Below are 18,824 nucleotides of genomic sequence, written 5' to 3'. Positions count from 1 at the left end.
GCCCCGGGGATCACGTGACCCAGCTTCCGGAAATGCCCATCTGCCGCTTCACGCACGCACGCACGCAGGCACACGCGGCAACGCCAAACCCACACCACGCAGCTCCCCAAAACGCGCATCTATCTAGGCAATGTCCGGACAAATTTGCCACCTAAATCCAGTTTTCTTTCCAACTTTGTAAAACATGATGAAAATCCACGATCTGATTTTCACCGATGTGACATTTGTACGAATGGCATCGATGTTCAAAACCGGGACGTGCGTGGAACTTTGTGGTCTTGGTGAAAGTAACGATCGACTCGATTGGCCAATAAGGTTGAACTTTCGACCAGCCAGGTGAGCTGGTCACCATGGCAACGTGCTGGTAATGAGGATGAGGGCGATCAAGCGGTTGCCAGGTAGTTACCGGGAAACCTTCAAGCACCTCACTCGCTCGCGCGCACGCTCACCTAGATAATATTTAACGCTGAGTCAATTTTGCGTCTTCGCTGCAAAAAGCCACTGGCACTCGCCATCTCTTGACTGGAATGCAGCGTCATGAAAATTTTCGCTGTGCTTTTGTCACGTTTCAAAGGCGTCGCCACCACGGCCACATGAATGGAGATCAAATGATTCGCTTGACATGCAAGGAAAATAAAAGGTTATCTGCCTATTCTTGCCCATGTTGTATGTCATTTAAAAGACGCCGTTGTGCAAGCGCGATGTAAAGATGGATGGTGTTGCGTCGTCTTATCATTACGACTATTAGTGGAGCAGCAGCAGCAGCAGCAGCAGCAGCAGTCATAGAAAACTGTCACCAGACTTTCTGACAAAGTGGAGCAGCGACTGAAGCGTTCATGAGCGCATGTCTCACTCGACTGGTCTTTGGCTCCGCCTGTCGGCCGACGGCTTGCGTGGCAGCTAGCTGTTGAAGCAAGCTGGACGTTTGCATCGTTATGGGAAGCAGGTGAACATCAGTCAACAAACGTTCACGTAGTTAACCAAATAGCAAATAACGGACATAAATTCTTGGGGCTGTAGCAGGCCCGTGAACGCCCCCCCCCCCTTTCGTTAAGATTAAGACGGAGAACCACCAGTTTTTAATGAAACGAAACAAAATGGATGCTTTCGAATGGAGAACGAATTTCTATGATTCCCCGATTTTCTTGACATGAACTAAATCCCAACCACACCAACAACCGCTTTCCCTGTTCATCTGAACTACGCAGTTGCAGCTGTAGCTGTAGCACGGCGGTTGTTCCGCTGGAGGGTGCCGTTTCGCCCTTTTGCTTTTGTGCGGGCCATTCAGGAGGAAGCGGAAGCAGGATTGTGGGACGTGAGCAAGTGTTGACGACGAAAGAGGAGGAGGACAAGTCATCGCTTGCCAAATCTTCGACACTTGCGGCCGACGGACGCGACGGACTCAAGGCCAACATGAAGGTGAGCTCCGTTCCGCGCCGCGCCGCGCCGAGCTGACCGACAACTTTGAGCAAGTTTTGCCAAAAGTTACTTTGGAGTCCGCCCTCGGCTTCGCCACAAAAGTTGTTGGCGACGTTTTCGGAGGACGCCAACAACTTCCTCGTCGCGACGTTTGAGCCTGAACGACTCGTTTGTCGCATAAGGACGTCCGTCAGGCATTGCGCTGCGCTGGGCTGGGCTGGGCTGGGCCGGGCCGGGCCGGGCCGGCGGCGTGTGCGACGTCTGTGACAGCAGGCAGCGCCCGCCAACTGCTCCAAACTTGTGTAATCGCCTGCACATAGGTTGCGCGATGACGTCAAACGTCAACACAAAGTTACGTCAGTGACACATGAGCTCACATAAGATCACGCACGCACGCACGCACGCTCGCACGCTATAAGAGCCACAATGACATCCGCAGACAGTCATTCATGACAGTAAATGAAAATGTCACTACCTCGAGTTGACCGACCGACCGACCGACCTGGCTGGCTGGCTGGCGTTGCACACCTTCATAGTGTTGTTCTTAAACGTTTGTAAACAAGTTAGTTCACTTGCGTCATGTTTAATGCCAAGATAAATGACTTCGCCATAGCCAGGAAACATTCCAAAGTTTTCACAACTTGTTGGTGACATTTAACGATGTCATCAAAAAGAAATAGGATTTGAGTTCATTTGACAACTTGTTGAGGATGCTCTCAAGATGACGGTGGTGCCAAGCGACACTTTTCTCAACCGTCAAGTCACTCCCGTTCCTTTGCTGTGTGTGGAAAGCAGCGCCATCGGGAACCAAGTGACGTAGTCGTTTGGAAACATTTCACGTGTTCAGAATAACCGGCACCATTGAGATGTTTGCTAGCCAGCCAAACAATTTGGTGAGAAACAGGCTCGTTTGATGCGCTGACTCCAAAGGGTGGGCTTGAGAAGGTTTCACATCATATCAATGTGCGCCTTTCAACATCTTTGGCCGGGTCCAAAAGCGCTGAGTAGGGAGAGCGAGCGGACTTTGCTCTTTCCAACGACGATAACAGTGTGTGACGCATTGTTGTCAAGCATGTTTCCTGCCTGGAGGAGCTCCAAGCAGGAGATCATGCCACTTAGGATGGCGCTAATATCTTAGCAAACAAGCGAGAGCCAGCTTATGGAAGTGGAATCATGCCGCAAAGGGACCTTTTCAAATGGGACTCGAGTATTGTGACGCCAACGTGTCTTGCTGTCGAGTCATGCGATGCGATGCGATGCGATGCGATGCTTTGAGAGCGACGGACACTTTTCATTTCGCCAACATTTGCCTTGGAGCAAGTTGTCGTTATTCATGTTGTTTACACCCCGAGGACATTGGAGTGTTTGTCTGTTTGAATGTCGTTGAGTGCTTCTGTGCTGAGCTGAGGCCTTGAATTTGTTTATGAAAATCTCACACACACACACACACACGCACTCCCGACAGGAAGTTGTTGTGCTGGTGGCCGTAAACACTTGTTTCCTGTTTCACACGTCCTCTTCCCAGCGCATCTATTTGTGGCCGTTGCGATGGTTTTGCCGGCCGCTGGTTCAAACGGTCCCAGTGGCTTCGACGGTTTCCGTGGTCTCCAGTGGCCTCAATGCCCATGGTGGTTCACGGTGGCTTCTCTGGTTCCAGTGGTCAAAGTGGTTTGCGTGAGTGCCAGTGGTCTCAGTGGGGATCTGAGTCGTTCCCCGTGAGCTTCAGGATTTGAGTCGGCTCAGTGCTTTCAGTGGGCTCTTTGGTTCTAATGATCCCATCCATCCCAGCGGTTCGAGTGGTGCCACCCAATGATTTCATTGGTTCAGGAGGTCTCAAAGGCTCCGGTGGTCTCAAAGCTTCCAATGGTTTGAACGGATCCAGTGGTCTCAGTCGTTCCTTCTCTTTTCAGTGCTTTTAGTGCATTTGTATCTGGATATGTCGCTTGTAACGGTTGGGGTCGTCACTACGCTACGGTTCCGGTGTCTGACGCCTTTCCCCATCCCCACAGGTATGCTAGCAGCTGAAGATGTTGCCGTAGCAACCATGGAGAGTCCCACTATCCTCCTAGACCCAGTCCTGCCTCCAGGTACTCCTCCTTCCTTCCTTCCTTCCTTCCTTCCTTCTTTCTTTCTTTCTTTCTTTCTTTCTTTCTTTCTTTCTTTCTTTCTTTCTTTCTTCCTTTCCTTCCTTCCTTCCTTCCTTCCTTCCTTCCTTCCTTCCTTCCTTCCTTCCTTCCTTCCTTCCTTCCTTCCTTCCTATCAGGTTTGGTCACATGATCCACATGACTCATTGTTCCCCGTGCGGACGTCCAGATGCCAGCAGCGCCGGGCCCAAGTGCAGCGCGGCCTCCCTACGACGGCGGGCCTGGGCTAAGAGTCGGGACTCGACTTGGCAGGAAACGCAAAAGGCCCAGAACAACGCTGAACCCTTGCCAGACTGCACCGCCGAGTCCAACGGGGATCCAAAGAAAACCTCTGAAGAACCAGGTGAACGTCACACGCCGGCTGACACAGGGGGTTGTTGGCACGCTGTGTAGATGTGGCTCCTTGATCTGATTTTGGGAGCATAGGCGTCTTTGGTCATGCCAATAGATTTGATTATTTGCTCATGTTGATCCATCTGGCTAATGGTATGTGCTTGGTAGTCTGCCTCAGTAGATCTTGCGCTAGGTAGATCTGCTCAAAGGATCTTGTAGATACGTCGAGCTGTTTCCCTCCAAAATAGCTCCATCTTGTTTATGACAACAGCCGCCACCTCGAAGGATGTGATTGTTTGCGCACGTTAGTGTGTCGCTCGTTGTTACGCTAAGAGCGGCCAATGCTGTGCCACTCAGATATTTGCCTGGCGGTGGCGCAGTGCTCGTGGAAGGGAATGTTTTGTCTTGCGCTCTTGTTTCAACACGCGACGTGCTGACTCGAGTGCCTCGTTCTCGCCTCCCTAGCTTCATTTAGTAAATCACAAAGTATCGATTGCCGTGCCAAAAGCTCAGTGGGATTCGTGTGTGTGCGTGTGTATACATATTTTTTGTAAGCAGCATGCGTGCATAGCGTGCTGATGTCTCTCATGTTGCTTTTTGTAGCTTTGGCAGGACTCGCTCCCAACAAGATCACCTGTTGGCTCGACCAATGCAGGTAAGCCCTGACAAAAAAACAACTTTCAAAGGTGGAAAATACAAATTGGTTGAGCAATAGAAGAATGCAGCGAGCAAAAGGTGAGTCGTCGACCCCTACTGTAGCGGAGGTGTTGACGCGGGAATGTTGCGCGACTGCGCCAAGCAACTGGCCCACACTCATTCTTTTTCCACTCACGCTTCAAGATGTGTGCTAGCAGCCTGCATATGCAGTACACACACAAGCGCGCGCACACACACACGCACGCACGCACGCACACTCTAGCCTGTCAAAGACACAAGAAAGAAAGTCAACAAAGGAGGAGTTGCTTCTTCTATTGCTGAGTCAACATTTATCACACGCACAGAGGAGTCACCCGTTGCCACGGCAACTGCCGCGGGGCCCAACACGGTCGGTCGGTCGGTCGGTCGGTCGGTCGTCGGGCGGTTGGGGGACGTGTGAATGCGGCGGCTGCGCCAGGTTACGCAAGCTTTTAGAGTGCGCGTGAATTTGTGTGAACGCCAGTGTCTGTGTATTCAGAGTGTTGGTGTGAATATGTGCATCAATAAGTGTGTGTGTGTGTGGGGGGGGGGGTGAAATGTGTCAATGTGTTCTTGTGAATGTGTGAGAGCAAAAAGTTTGAGTGTAGTTTTGTGTGTGAGTGTAATCCTTAATGGAGGAATCACAATGTCTGTAAATGGAACTGTTTTTGGTGTGTGTGTGTGTGTGTGTGTGTGTGCGCGTGTGCGTGCGTGGGTTTGTATTCATGTCTCATAGTGTGTACATGAATGGATCATAGTGTGTACGTGTGCTTTTGCTGGCATCCTACTGTGTGCCACATGTGTCCATGTATATATGTGTGCCAGTAAGCGTATACATATTTGTTTGCATACATATGAGAAAGTATGTAAGTGCGTGCGTGCGTGTATGGCGAGCATGAAGTTTGTCCCATTGATAAGAGCGTCGACTTGCATAAGCGTGTCTGGCTGCCGCTAGCTCAGTCGCCAAGCAGCGAGTCAATCGAGTTGCGTCCAGTCCAGTCCGGTGTAGTTGGCTCCGGTCCGCTCCGGTCCCGTTTAGTCAACATCACTGACAAGCACGTAACCTGCTGGACAGGTAAGTCTGGATCAGCTGGCATACACCAGCATGCGTTAGGAAGTTAGCATCATGCAATCAATTCCAAAGCCACTGAAAGGAGCTAGCCTAGCCTAGCCTAGCCTAGCCTAGCCTAGCCGCTTTACTTTTTACACACATGGATCATAGCGCGTGTGTGTGTGTGAATTGTCATTTTTTCTGGCACTCCACCATGTTGCTTTTCTTCTTGTGCTTGTTAGAACGCCGCTGGGAGCGTCGCTGGAGGATCCGAGCGCACCTGCGGTCAAAGGTAAGCGCTGTCTCTGCACAAGAGCAAGCAGTTGACAAAAAGGATTGAGGCCGGCATTTGTCACTGGCCCACAGGGGCGGCGAGGAACGGCTGCAGCTTCGAAGATGACCTTTTGCTGGGAGATGACGGTCAGTAGGGCGCCGGCCAAACGCGAGCGCACCCGGCAACCGGCAGGCGGGTGGGCGGTTGGCCAAGCGGGCGAGTGGGCGAGCGGCTGCCAGTAGCGCTGTAGCGCCGGCCGGCCATGTCATGTTGCTTTGAGGCCAGGTGCACATCCTCAAGGGTTGCTGGGCAGGTAGCAATCAAATCAAGCGACTGTCAAGTCACGTGAGAACGAGCCTCGCCAGGCTGAAAAGAAAACAATTTCATCTTCTCAAATAGGATGTGGCTTTGTCCGTATCTTCACTCCACGTCGTAGGACCTTCAAACGTTACACCGCGCGAGTCAGTCGTGGCTCCTGAATCGGAGTCCATTCATTTTGAACGGAAAAGTCATCGATTCGGTCAATCGACGGCTATTTGAACGACGTCATGGAAATGTTTCACTGAGAAGGGTCCAGATCCAAGCGATTCAAATCGGCCTCTCAAACGGTGAATATTCTCCGATCCGACTTGGTAAGCGGACAGAATGGTATCGCACGCTATGGGCTGGAGTCAATCATCTTGTATCTGCATCTTATATCAAAGTTGCTCTGGTGTGGAATCCAAATAGCCGAAGTGGATGGCAATTGGAACAATCGGAATCATCGTAGCGCACGCATCAAGCCTCGAATGATTCCGTTCCCTCAGGAGTCGTTTTCATATCGCTGTGACTCAAGTGTGATTGTTGACGTCTTTTTTTTTTCCTTTTTTGTGGCCATTGCAGCCGACCAACTTGAGTGCGTCAACAAGAAGACTGGATCCTGGTGAGTCAAGGGCTCTGTCTTTGTTGTGGCGGTCTCCTGGGTGCCGCCGGCTCGGCTCGGCTCACTTCCCGTCCCGTCCGTTCCTTCCTTGGGGCTTCCTCGTGGCAGTCTGGCCGCCGATCGCAAGAGGACTCTGTACAAAGAAAAAGCCCCAAGTATGAACTCCATCGGCTCCGGAAAGAGCAGCACCGTGTCCAGGTTGGTCCCTTAGCGACTTGTGCCACCTACTGGCCCGGAGTTGGCGGTGCGTTCGCTCCCTGCTGCCCCTACCGGTCGGCCGGTGGCTTTGTTTCCATTCCAAGGCGGCGGACAATTGACTTTTTTGGACAATTTTTCAACAAAGACCTGCTTTCTTGATTTGCCGTTACTGAAAACATCCAACTTTTCATCCGCAGCGTGTCGGAGCTGCTGGACCTGTACGAGGAGGACCCGGAGGAGATCCTGCTCAATTTGGGATTCGGGAGGGACGAGCCCGACATGTCCTCCAAGATCCCCTCGCGCTTCTTCAACAACTCGTCGGCGGCGCGCGGCATCGACATCAAGGTTGTAGCGCCCCATCCAAACGAGCTAACCTAGCGTAGCCTGATTTTGTACGGCTGGATGCGACGATGTGGCTCGCTGTGCTCGTTCGCAGGTCTACCTGGAAGCTCAGCTCCAGCGGATGGAGGTGGAGAACCCCAACTACGCTCTGACAAGTCAGTGCTCGCTCACCACAAAGTCGCCGGGCTTGTTTCACTCGGTGGCTTAGCATTAGCTTGCGCGTCCATTCGGGATTGATTCCGGTTGCCGGGTCGGCAGCAGCCGCACACCACAAAGATGTGTTTGTGTGCCTGCCTGCCTGCCTGCCGGCCTGCCTGCCTCCCCCTTTCTCTCTCTCCCTCACGCTCGCTCACTCTGTCTCCTCACTATTGTGTTCTCCGCCACACTCACAAAGTCCAAAAGACACACTCACATTGTCATGCGTCACACGCATTTGTGCGCACACAGGCACACGCACGTCCGGCGTGATTTTCCAAGATGGCCGTCTTTATTTAGACGTGAATGTCTGGGCCGTTAAACACGCTGCTGACAAAGTGGCCCTCTTGTCAAAGGAAGTCGCCGTTTGTCTTCCGGGACATTCTGTTTTCCCGGGATGGGACGCTTGCGTAACGCCAGCCCCGCGCTGGGAACCGACAACGTGTTGTTCTCCGGGCCACGCAGAGTCGGACGTGCGCTCTGACCGACCGACCGACCGACCGACCGACCGCTCGCTCGCTCGGTCAAGGCAACTGGCCGGCCCGGCGCGCAACACGCACATTTGCTACGCTTCCTCAAATAGGGCGCCGGGCTGGCTCGCAGCGGCGCTGGGCTCGCCCGGCCCGTTCACTGGCCGTCGGCTTTTGGTGGCCCTCCAAGAAAAGACAGAAGCTCTTGATGCTTTGCAGCGCAAGTACATTCTGTTCTTCTATTTTTAAACCCTTCCCCCATTTTTTTAGCTGCGAGAAAAATGTCCGAGCCTGACGGGCTTTCCGCCGCCGACGTGGAGTTTGAGTCGAATGTCGCTAGCGTTTGATGGCGTGTGTGCGCCCGCGCGCGTGTCCACCAGGTCGCTTCCGTCAGATTGAGGTGTTGACCACGGTGGCCAATCAGTTCATCCAGCTTTACGGTCACGTGTCCGGTCAGCCCGTCCAGAACGTCGGTGATCAAGGTAACCGCGGCGACAAGGTTTGTTTCTGCTTTCCCTTGGGCGACGGCCTTTTTTTCCCTTTTGACTCAGGAGGCGGAGGAGAGGCCGGCAAGGAGCGGTCGCCGCCGTCGCTTTTCCAGAGGAAGAAATCTGCTCTGAACGTAGCCGACCGTCTGAAGAAGAGCCTGAGCAGGCACAGCCTGACGGTGTGCGAGGCAGCGGCGGGCGCCGACGCGCCGGCGCCCGCCGCTGACGCCGACGAGCCCGTGTGCAAGAAGGACAGCCGCTCGCTGGCCACCGTCGCCGAAGAAGGCGACAAGGAACAGCCCGCGAGGCGCCGCCGGTGAGCGCACACACGCGTGGCGGTCACCGCTCGTGGCCCTTTGCGGCTCCATCCTTGGCCGTCTCCAAAAGAATAGAAGCCATGTCACAAGCTGCTTTTGCCTTCTAGCCTAAACGGCGAGCCCGAGCCTGATCCGACGGCGGCGGCGGCGGCGGCGGATGGGAGCGTGCTTGAGCCGCGGGCCCCCGAGAAGGCGGCGGCGGCGCCCCAGCTTGCTCACTTGCGCACAGAGAACGCCGCCGACTCCTTCGACATGGAGGAGGTACCTACGTCCGGCCATTTTTTGCACTCTCCTGGTTGCTTTCCTCCTCCTCCTCTTCCTCCTCCTCCTTCCTTCCTAAGCCATGTACATTTGTTTTTCAACTTTACTGTTGTTCTTTGTTTTGCGTTTCTTCTGCCATGGTAAAGCCAGCCGTGTCTCCTCAGATTCAGAGCAACGAAGACGAAGCTCTTCTGGCCAGATCGTCCCGAAACTCAGGTGAGAACTCGCATTTCTTCTTCCTTTTTCGGCAAGAAGACGGACGGTCCCCGCGTGGCTGTTTGATTTCACTTTCTGGCTTCGGAGCAAATTTCCATTCAGCCGCTGAAGGTCTGGCTTACGTAAGCCAACGGCTGTTAACGGGTGGCGCGGGTCCGCTTGCGCGAGAGCGGCCCCCGGAGGAGGAAGGCGCCACCGCCTCTGCGCTCAGGCTGCGCTCACGCCGCTTTTTGCCAGCAGACCTGCTGCGGACGGTGAGCCAGCAGTCGGACAGCAGTGGCTTCGTCGAGGAGACGTCGTCGCTGGACGCTGCCGCCGCCAACCTCAAGGTGGACGAGCGACCGGCAAAAACCTGCAGCACGTGTGGATAAATGTGTGAAAAAGGGCCATTTTTCTGAACGGGTTTGTTCAGGTTCAGGAGAGCAGCGACAGCGGCGACAGTGAAAACACGGTGACATCGCACCCCTCGCAGGACGTCGCCACGCCCATCTCTCGCAAACAATTGGCGGTCGACTTGCCCGACGCGCGAACCGAGGAGTCGGAACCCACTCGCGGCGCCGGCCAGGAAAACGGCAATGCCCACCGGGAAGGGGAAGACCACCAGCCGCCGCTGCTGCAGTACAAGGCCCACCAGCTCCCCAAGACCCTCGCGGCGGGAGGGGAAGCGCCAGAACCTTCTCAAGAAAAGGACCCGCCCCCATCGAATATACCGCCCGTCTTGAAATCGCCATTCTCGGGACCGCCGACTGTGGAACCGCCGACCTCGGAACCGCCGCCCTCTGATCCATCGACCTCGGAACCGCCGCCCTCTGATCCATCGACCTCGGAACCGCCGCCCTCTGATCCATTGACCTCGGAACCGGCGCCCTCTGATCCATCGACCTCTGAACCGCCGCCCTCTGATCCATTGACCTCGGAACCTCCGCCGTCTGATCCGTCGACCTCGGAAACACTGCCCCTTGATCCGTTGACCTCGGAACTGCCGCCTTCTAACCCGCCGCCTTCTAATCCGCTGACCTCGGAACCGCCGTCTTCAGATCCACCGCCGTCTTCAGATCCACCGCCCTCCGAACCGTCCTCAGATCTGCCCACCCGGGAAGCATCCTCAGAGCCGCCCACCTCGGACCCGCCGACTTTGGAAGCGCCGCCGACAAATTCCCCCCGGCATCGGCCATCCCAGGCCGATCCCTTGGGTCCTCAAGCTCCGCCTCCCTCGGGCCATCCTTTCCATCTCCCCGCCTCAGACTCCCCCGTCCTGCGCGCGCTGACGCGCGTCAAGGAGCGTTTGGGCGAGGCGGGTCCGCATTTGAGCCGAAGCCGTCATCGAGGCGGTCTTCCCTTGCAAAGGTCCTCCTCTCTCCCGTCCTCGCTGCTGTCCCCCACCAGGGTGGTGTCGTCGGTGGAGATCCAGTTAGGGCAGCGGGGCCGCCGGGCCTTTCGTAGCCAGCCCCGCTACGCTTTCCGCTACAGCCAGGAGCCCTGCGCCGACTCGCCCACCTGCATCTCCACCCTAGTTATCCCCAAACTTCCCGAGTCCGGCGAGCCACGTGTTCCGGTGCCCTCGCCCCGCTCGCTGAGAAGTGCCAGCCCCCCCACCGAGTGGCCCTGGATCACCCAGAGCGTCCCCGATCTGTCCTCCGCTCAGGAGCTGTTTGGACACTACGGGCAGGGCAGGACCCCCGTCCTCTCCCCGAGCCCGAGCCCCAGAGCGGGGAGCCCGTTGTCCGCCCCGCCTGTAGACCAGTCCCTTCTGTACCCCTACGGCAGCCTCCCCAACCTCCTCCAGCAGTCGTTTCCTTTGGGTGGAGCGCCCCACTACGCCAGCCTGTGGAACGTCCCTCTGGGAAGTCCCCCCATTGCGCAGCACCACTACCACACGGCGTACCATTCGCTTCTCCACAGCCCGCCTTACCCGGGTTACCGGCAGGCTCACCAGCAGCTCAGCCCCTGGTCTCCCCCCGCGTGGCATCACGGCCTCGGGAACGGCTTTCATCCGGGTCAGAGTCCCCACCCGGCTAGCCCCTACTCGGGTCACGTCGGGCAGAACCGCAGTTCCCACCCCGGAGTTGGCGACAGCCCTCATCTGGCTCATAGTCACGGTCACAACCCCTACCCGGGTGTCGGCCCGGGCCCCTATCCGGGACATACCGTGGCTCACGGCTCCCACCCTCCTCTCGCTCCGGGTTACGGCTCGCACGTGGGTCATATTCTGGCTCACGACCTCCACCCGGGTCTCGGTCCCGGTTACGGCTCGCACACGGGTCATATTCCGGCTCGCGACCTCCACCCAGGTCTCGGTGCCGGTTACGGCTTGCACCCGGCTCACAATCTGGCTCACGACCCCCGTCTGGGTCCGGGGTACGGCTTGCGCTCGGGCTCGAGTCCGGCTTCCGGTCAGGTCTTGTCCGGCACAGAGATGGAGCTGAGGAGGGTTCTTCATGACATAAGGGGGACCGTTCACACTCTCAACCAGGTTGGTTGGTGCTCCGATGTGATTGGTCACTTTTTGTGCTCAAGCCCAGGAAAGCGTAGGCTGAATTTCTGCAGCAAGCTGGAAAGGGATTTATTGATTGATTTGTTGTGGCTGATTTGTCGGCAAGGCTTGTATTGAGCTTCATTTCCTTTTCCAAGCTTTTCTCTTTTCTCGGCAGCGCGCCGATACCTCGGACGCGGGTCCCCGAGCTTCCCGTCGACAGGTCAGCGCCCTTCCGCGCCCCTTTGCACGTTTCTGCCCCCTCACCTTTTAACCTTTGCCCTCCAGGCCCTGGACGAGCTCCGCCGGAAGCGGCGCAGCCTGGCCGCCTTCCGGGCACAGATGGGCGAGCTGGAGCTGTCCGTGGTCCGCCAGCAGGCGCTGGTCTACAAACACCTGAGCCCCGCTGACAGGTACGCTAACGGCTAGCCTTAGCCTCCATGTGTGTTTGTGTGCTTGTGTGGGCGCATGTGGCAATGTGTACCTATGTGCTTGTTTGTTGATGTGTGTGTGTGTTTGCCTGTATTGTGAAAGGGCCATTCTGTGTGTGCGGGCGGGCGGGCGCACGTACGTTTGTGCGTGTCCTCGTGCTTGACCCTCTGTGCGCGCAGGCTGGAGGCGGAGCAGCTGGAGTCGCTACGTTCGTCCGTCAGAGAGGAACTGCTGGAGTTGGAACAGCGGCTGGACGACAAAGTGATGGAGCTGACGGAAGAGGCGGGGCCATGCCAGGTAAGCAGACACTCGGCCTAGCGCCGCGCCAGCGACTAAGCGGCTCCTCCCCCTCGGCAGGACGCGGACCGGGCGGCGGCCAGCTCGGCGCTCGGAGCCGTGGAGCCGGTCAGTCGAGCACGTTGCACTTGCCCGACGCTGAATTTGCGTTAGGCGAACGTTAAAGCTAACCATGCTAAGGTGTGCTTGTGCAGGTGTCAGCACTCCTGAGGGAGCAGTTCATCCTCCAATCGGAGCTGAGCTACGACGAGCGCACCTCCGCGGCCGGCCGGGCCGCCTCGCCCCGTCGGCCCTCGACGCCGGGGGCGGATCCGGTTTGCGACCCGCACAAGCCCGCCGCCGTGTACCGGGCGTCCGTCAATATCACCCCGGCGCCACCCCCTCGTCCCGACAGGCGGCGGGACCGGGACCCGGACCGGGACCGGCTCCAGGAGGATGAGGGAGAGAGCAGCAAAGAGGAGGGACCGCACGAGGCCCTGGGCGACGACATCGACTTGAACCGGCTCGTTCTGGAGGTAAAGGCGCTGAGGTCAAAGGGCAACGTGGATGGGAAATACTCCCCCAGTCATTTACATCTTGCCATATTGTCGTATTTGGGGGGGGAAAGGAGTCCAACTCAAAATAACAAAGGAATGGAATGGAAAAATAGCTTCCGTATTGAAAAAGTGCCCTTTCAATCAAGTTGTCAAATGTCGGATTGGATAAGCTTTATTTGTCCTGCAAGTTGGACTTCTTTCCACCCCCCTCCCACTCGTCTTGTGACGCCGTGGCCTCGTTGTGCTTCAGATCGGTGAGAGCGGGCTGCAGGAAGTGCGGCGGCCGCAGATGTCGAAGGAGCCCTCGCCGCCCGGCCGGAGCCTCTAGCCCGCCACGTGTGTCCGGACACTGCCGAAGAGCAACACTGAATGTCGAGCACACTGCGCTTGGGCCAGAAACTACGCTATAGCAAAAGCAGCGGCCGCAAGCGAGGGAAGCGCTTGCGCCTTTCCTCTCTCCTCTCCTCTCCTCTCCTCTCCTCTCCGTGCCTTTATTTTGCTTTGTTTGCTAGTCTAGCCGCTGCCGCCCTGGTCGCTACCAAACCCCGCCAACACTAACCGAGAGCCGAAGGATGAAACCTAAGAGCCAGGACTAGCAAAAAGGCATGTCGGCCGCTACTGTCGGTAACCCTGGACTACTCGACGAGACTCGTAGCAGAAAATTGGATCTGTAAACAGCACCGGGCCCTGTAAAAAAAAACTGAGTAGGTATTGTGGAAGCTAGGGCTACAATCACTAGGGATCAGCAAAGACATGATCAGAAAATTGGACCAGGAGGCCAGAAGCCAGGACCGGTCAGACCTACATTCAAGAGCAGCACTCCAACGGCACCTTTTTGTTTTTGGGTCAACTCCTCACCACCGTGTCACGCAACAACGCCAGCGATGAGTGTGGCATTTGTGCCAATGTAAGATTGTGAGAGAGAAGCCACTGAGATTTTGCTCAGCGTATGATGACATTGTGCGTGCGAGCGAGCGAGCGTGCGAGACAGACACATTGCTTGAGAGAGAGTGATTTTGTGAGCGCGTGTGCGAGCACATGTCTGCACAAAGTTGACGTTTACACGACCACCGTCGTCATGCTTGAGAAAGGAATGGGCTCGTTAGCATTAGCGGCAATTAGCCAATTTAGCTGGAGCGGTGACACGTTAGCGGCTAGGCAGCTACGCGTCAACGCAAATGTTGCTAACCTTTTGTGCTCAAATGCGAAATGTTAGCCACCCGAGTTGAGAAGACATTGACCAAAGCGTTTTAGCAGGTTAGCTCGCCTGCATACAAAGTCATGAGCTAATTGAGCAACTTATCGACGCCGCTGGTTTCAGAAGAAAAGAGTTGGGAGCAAAGTTGTGTGTTAGCCAACGTGCTAACCGATTAGCATCATCCGCTTGGCCGTTTCTGAGCCATTTGGTACACACTGTAAGCACAGACGCTGTTAGTGATGGAAATGTGGCAGGTCCGAATGGGCTCAAGGGCTTGTTGTGCAAGTTGTCACGTTTGATGGAGGCTGAGCAAGCGCTCAATATTCAACCATTTTCACAGGGGTCGGGCTAACACTGAATGCCACCGCGTGTCCATCTCCTCAAGGGATTGATAATCAATGATTTTTAAATCCGCTGTGGAGTCATTGCAACGCCACGTACGACTTCACCGGTCCTTCACTTTGTGTGTTTCTTTTCCATATTTGTGAATCACACTCGTGGAAGTTGCGCCTTAATGCAGGGAGGGCTCACTCGCTAGAAATACGAAGAATAAAACAGATGTATTTATTTTCATTACAATTGGCTGCTGATTCTTCTTTCTGCTTTGCGTTACGTGAGCGTCGGGCAAACAGCGAGGTGACCTTTGGTGAGTTTGTTCGAGGCCGGCCAGGTTAAACTGGGACGACGCACGATGGCAGCGCAGCGGGGGCTTCGAGGGTCGGTCACGTCTCGTAGCTCCTGGAGCAGCGAGACCACGTACCTTATGAAAACGGACGAGAATGAAGTCAGGCTTCGCTCCAAAACAAACGCAGCTTGCCCTATGAATTTCACACTCACTCACTCACTCACTCACTCACTCACTCACTCACTCACTCACTCACTCACTCACTCACTCACTCACTCACTCACTCACTCACTCACTCACAAGCCTCCTGATTTCTGCAAAATCAGTCGATTGGAACAAGCTGGGCCATAAATGTAAGTTCATCAAGCGAGCCGAGCGGCTCGACATGCCAAACGAACCAATGGGGCGACGTGACGCCAGGCCTTCGATAGGGGTGAGCGGGATCCCCAAGCGGCCATCGCGCCCGAGGCCGGCCTGCGAGACCAAGGAGAATTCAAGCGCTTGATTTGCACGGGAGCGTCGGCACGCCGGACGTTGACCGTCCCTCAGCGCGCGCCAAGACGCTCGGCAACTTCTGTTAATGTTCACTGCCCAGGGGCGTGTTGTACAATCGGTGACCCGCCAGTACGCCGGGTTAGTTACCTCTCTTTGAGGACCTTCTGGAAGCTTCCGGACTGGCTTTGACCCCAGTCGCTCGCTGGACTCCAGCGATGCGGCTTTAGGAAAGTGGCACGGCCAAATAAGACACGTGAACGTGGCGGCGGCTGGGCAAAGCGCGTGGGGAAGCGTGTGTCCTCATGCGTATTGATTTGTCCTGCTTGCGTAACCCCGCTCGGGTGTATCTTGAGGACACGGCATTCTGGATCGAACGGGTCCGGCTCGCCACCCCCGCACCTGGCCTGATCCTATAAATGGCCCGGGGAGCCGTGGAGTCGCCACCTCCGGTCTCGCTCACTCCTGTCAGGCCGTCATGAAGACTGCGCTCGCCACCGTCCTGTGCCTTTGCTTGGCCTCGGCGCGGGCCGACCAGTAAGTCCGCCTTTGCCTTTGAAGCATTGCCGAGTACGGCCGAGCAACCGGAGGAAATTGTGCCAAAGATTGACTTGGTTTGACACCTGCGTGACGCCGCTTTCCTTTCTTTTCTTTTCTTTTCCCGCAGCCACGATGGCCATTCAGGTGAGTGAGCTCCAACCTGCGCTTTCTCCTCCTCCTTCATCATCTCCAAGTTCCCCAACGCGACTCGTGCGCCGTTGGTGACGCTGCCCCAGGAGACGGCGGGCTGGGCTCGGGTGGCGCGCTTCCGCTTTGTGGGCACAGATGCCTCGTCCCGGCGTGCTCGGCGCTAACACAAGCGCGTCTCTCTCTCTCTCTCTCTCTCTCTCTCTCTCTCTCTCTCTCTCTCTCTCTCTCTCTCTCTCTCTCTCTCTCTCTCTCTCTCTCTCTCTCTCTCTCTCTCTCTCTCTCTCTCTCTCTCGCTCGGCGTGTCGCGCAGACGCCCCGGACCGCTGTCTGGGCCTGGAGATGGACGCGGTGACGGTCAGCGAGGAGGGCATGCCTTTCTTCTTCAAAGGCCACTACGTGTTCAAGGGTTTCCACGGCAAAGCGGAGCTGCTCAACGGATCTTTCCCCGAGCTGGAAGATCCCAACCACCCTCTGGACCACCTGGATGCCGCTTTCCGGATGCACTTTGAGAACGCCTCTGACCACGACCACCTCTACTTCTTTGTGGTACGCACGCACGCACGCGAGCGGTCGTTTGGAGTTGTGCCTGGCTGGCCGGCCGGCCGGCGCTCAATCCCGCCTTTGTTTCTATCCAGAACGACAAAGTGTTTGCCTACTACAAGCACAAGTTGGAGGAGGGCTTCCCCAAGACCATCCCCGAAGTGTTCCCGGGCATCCCGGACCACCTGGACGCCGCTGTGGTATGTCCCAAGCCGGACTGCGATGAGGACGAAGTCATCTTCTTCAAAGGTTGGTTCTCGCAAAGACGACATAAGCCGGCGCCCCCCCCCCCCCCCCCCCCCCCCCCCCAGCCCCCTCCTGACCCCCCCCTCCTCCGACAGAGCACGAAATCTACCACTACCACATGGGCAACAAGGCAGTGGAACACAGAGAGTTCAAGACCATGCCCAACTGCACGTCGGCCTTCCGCTACATGGAGCACTACTACTGCTTCCACGGACACCAGTTCTCCAAATTTGATCCCAAGACTGGAGAGGTCCACGGCAGATACCCCAAGGAGGCCCGCGACTTCTTCATGAAGTGCTCCAACTACAGTAAGTGCCTCAGCACTGGGACTCGCTCGCTCGCTCGGAAGTTTCGCTTCTCTCAATGTTGCGCGTGGCAGGCGAGGAAACCGACATGGTGGAGCGAGAGCGATGCAGCCACGTTCACCTGGATGCCATCACCTCTGACAATGCGGGCAACTTGTACGCCTTCAGAGGTGAGAGAGAGAGAGAGAGAGAGAGAGAGAGAGAGAGAAATGATGGAAGCAGCGCGGTGACTGAGGCGGCTGGCGGCCCTCCTTTGCCCAGGTCACCATTTCCTGCAGAGAGACGGCAACAACGACATGGTGAAGGCTGACACCATCGAAGCGTCCTTCAAAGAACTTCACAGCGAGGTGGATGCCGTCTTCTCCTACGAGGACCAGCTGTACATGATGAAGGTTTGCCCCGCTTGCCGCCCGTCTCGGGACCGACCGGACCGCCGACGGTAACGTCGCGGCTCCTTGTGCGCAGGACGACCAAGTGTATCTGTACAAGGTCAGCGAGCCGCACACCCTCACCGAAGGTTACCCTAAAACCGTCAAGGAGGTTCTGGGTCTGGAGGGCCCAATTGACGCCGCCTTTGTCTGCGGGAATGAGCACATTGCTCACGTTATCAAAGGTCGTTTTGAAAAGCCCTTCCTTCCTTCCTTCCTTCCTTCCTTCCTTCCTTCCTTCCTTCCTTCCTTCCTTCCTTCCTTCCTTCCTTCCTTCCTTCCTTCCTTCCTTCCTTCCTTCCTTCCTGTTTTCCTGTTTTCCTTCCTTCCTTCTTTCCTTCCTTCCTTCCTTCCATTCTTCCTTCCTTCCTTCCTGTCTTCCTTCCTTCCTTCCTTCCTTCCTTCCTCCCTCCCTCCCTCCCTCCCTCCCTCCCTCCCTTCCTCCCTCCCAATATCACCTTTGGTCTCTTACGTCAACATCCCCATCGCATTTGTCTTTTCAGGTGACCACATCTACGATGTGGACCTGGCGAAAACACCTCACGAGGCCACCAACGAGCGTGCGTTGACTTTGATCACAAAGGTGGACGCCGCCATGTGCGACCCCCACGGCGTGCGTGTGATCGTCGGAAACCATTTCTACCACTTTGATGACATCCAGCTCTTTGTGGCCGGACGCGCCATCCCGGAGCAGCATCGAGTGTCCATGGACTTGTTTGGCTGCGACCACTAGTGGCCACCCCCTGGGCGACTTGGCTCTAGCTTTGGACTGGCAAATGTGTCAGAGGCAGACTAGTTAGTGTGTGATTTTCTACACTGCTGTTGTCAATAAATGTGAGCAGAAGCACTCTGCTTCTTGTCTTTGCTCCGGATGGATGGATGGATGGATGGCTGGATGGATGGATGGATGGATGGATGGACGGACGGACGGACGGACGGATGGGATTCCACTCAACCATTTCCACAGTCTCATCATGTGTGCACGTGTGTGTGTGTATGTGTGTGTGTGGGGGGGGTGGGCAGTGTCCAAGAGCGTGGCAGGTAAATGTTAGCAGATGGTCTCGGCCGCCGCCCCTATGGACCGGTGACCGCCAAAACTACTCCCGCACATGTGACCTTAATGCCCCCCCCCCCCCCCCCCCCATCAAACTGACAGCACACTACACACACTCAAGCAGACAAAAGTTGAACTGTGTGTGTGCGTGTGTGTGTGGCCAGTGTCCAAGAGCGTGGCAGGTAAATGTGGCTCCGCTTAGC

The 18,824-nt window shown here is 56.2% G+C and overlaps 2 protein-coding genes and 1 long non-coding RNA gene across 6 annotated transcripts; 2 read left to right on the top strand and 1 right to left on the bottom strand.

The window, feature by feature from the left end:
• Nucleotides 1–1,222: 1,222 nt before the first annotated feature.
• On the top strand, nucleotides 1,223–14,820 carry itprid2 (ITPR interacting domain containing 2). 4 transcript variants are annotated; one of them, XM_088383931.1, is made up of 22 exons: nucleotides 1,225–1,419; nucleotides 3,429–3,506; nucleotides 3,733–3,906; nucleotides 4,500–4,551; nucleotides 5,865–5,914; nucleotides 5,989–6,042; nucleotides 6,779–6,818; nucleotides 6,927–7,016; nucleotides 7,214–7,361; nucleotides 7,453–7,513; nucleotides 8,404–8,505; nucleotides 8,575–8,827; nucleotides 8,936–9,089; nucleotides 9,236–9,305; nucleotides 9,543–9,634; nucleotides 9,718–11,778; nucleotides 11,957–12,001; nucleotides 12,067–12,191; nucleotides 12,390–12,507; nucleotides 12,568–12,615; nucleotides 12,702–13,022; nucleotides 13,294–14,820. In XM_088383931.1, the coding sequence occupies exons 2-22, from the start codon at nucleotides 3,431–3,433 to the stop codon at nucleotides 13,369–13,371; spliced, it is 4,212 nt and encodes a 1,403-aa protein (XP_088240057.1). In that variant the 5' UTR covers nucleotides 1,225–1,419; nucleotides 3,429–3,430; the 3' UTR covers nucleotides 13,372–14,820. The 4 variants fall into 4 exon arrangements, with proteins under 4 accessions (XP_088240058.1, XP_088240057.1, XP_088240059.1 ...); XM_088383933.1 differs by having other exon boundaries at nucleotides 1,226–1,419; nucleotides 9,254–9,305; XM_088383934.1 differs by having other exon boundaries at nucleotides 1,228–1,419; nucleotides 9,254–9,305; nucleotides 9,546–9,634.
• On the bottom strand, nucleotides 14,783–16,832 carry LOC148393734 (uncharacterized). The gene is made up of 2 exons (XR_015860114.1): nucleotides 15,167–16,832; nucleotides 14,783–15,001 (listed from the first exon to the last, which is right to left on the bottom strand). It is a non-coding gene; the product is annotated as an uncharacterized LOC148393734 (long non-coding RNA).
• Nucleotides 15,743–18,414, top strand: hpxa (hemopexin a). Its single transcript, XM_088383949.1, has 9 exons — nucleotides 15,743–15,895; nucleotides 16,026–16,042; nucleotides 16,359–16,594; nucleotides 16,684–16,837; nucleotides 16,930–17,142; nucleotides 17,214–17,309; nucleotides 17,401–17,531; nucleotides 17,605–17,752; nucleotides 18,071–18,414. Exons 1-9 carry the CDS (start codon nucleotides 15,837–15,839, stop codon nucleotides 18,298–18,300), a joined length of 1,284 nt encoding a protein of 427 aa, XP_088240075.1. The 5' UTR covers nucleotides 15,743–15,836; the 3' UTR covers nucleotides 18,301–18,414.
• Nucleotides 18,415–18,824: the final 410 nt, after the last annotated feature.

This window comes from Syngnathus floridae, chromosome 8 (genome assembly GCF_059516105.1).
Source record: "Syngnathus floridae isolate MCC-2025c chromosome 8, RoL_Sflo_1.0, whole genome shotgun sequence".
NCBI classification, from domain to species: Eukaryota; Metazoa; Chordata; class Actinopteri; order Syngnathiformes; family Syngnathidae; genus Syngnathus; species Syngnathus floridae.
The sequence above is the reverse complement of the archived record's forward strand: the minus strand, read 5'-3'. Positions and strand labels throughout refer to the sequence as shown.

Bases quoted from the DNA above. Each gene is read 5' to 3' on its own strand.
- itprid2 (XM_088383931.1), top strand. From the start codon at position 3,431: ATGCTAGCAGCTGAAGATGTTGCCGTAGCAACCATGGAGAGTCCCACT. The intron at 6,043-6,778 runs GTCAGTAGGGCG...TGGCCATTGCAG, and splicing joins CCTTTTGCTGGGAGATGACG to CCGACCAACTTGAGTGCGTC. The intron at 7,514-8,403 runs GTCAGTGCTCGC...CGTGTCCACCAG, and splicing joins CCCCAACTACGCTCTGACAA to GTCGCTTCCGTCAGATTGAG.
- hpxa (XM_088383949.1), top strand. From the start codon at position 15,837: ATGAAGACTGCGCTCGCCACCGTCCTGTGCCTTTGCTTGGCCTCGGCG. The intron at 17,532-17,604 runs GTTTGCCCCGCT...CCTTGTGCGCAG, and splicing joins ACCAGCTGTACATGATGAAG to GACGACCAAGTGTATCTGTA. The intron at 17,753-18,070 runs GTCGTTTTGAAA...TTGTCTTTTCAG, and splicing joins CATTGCTCACGTTATCAAAG to GTGACCACATCTACGATGTG.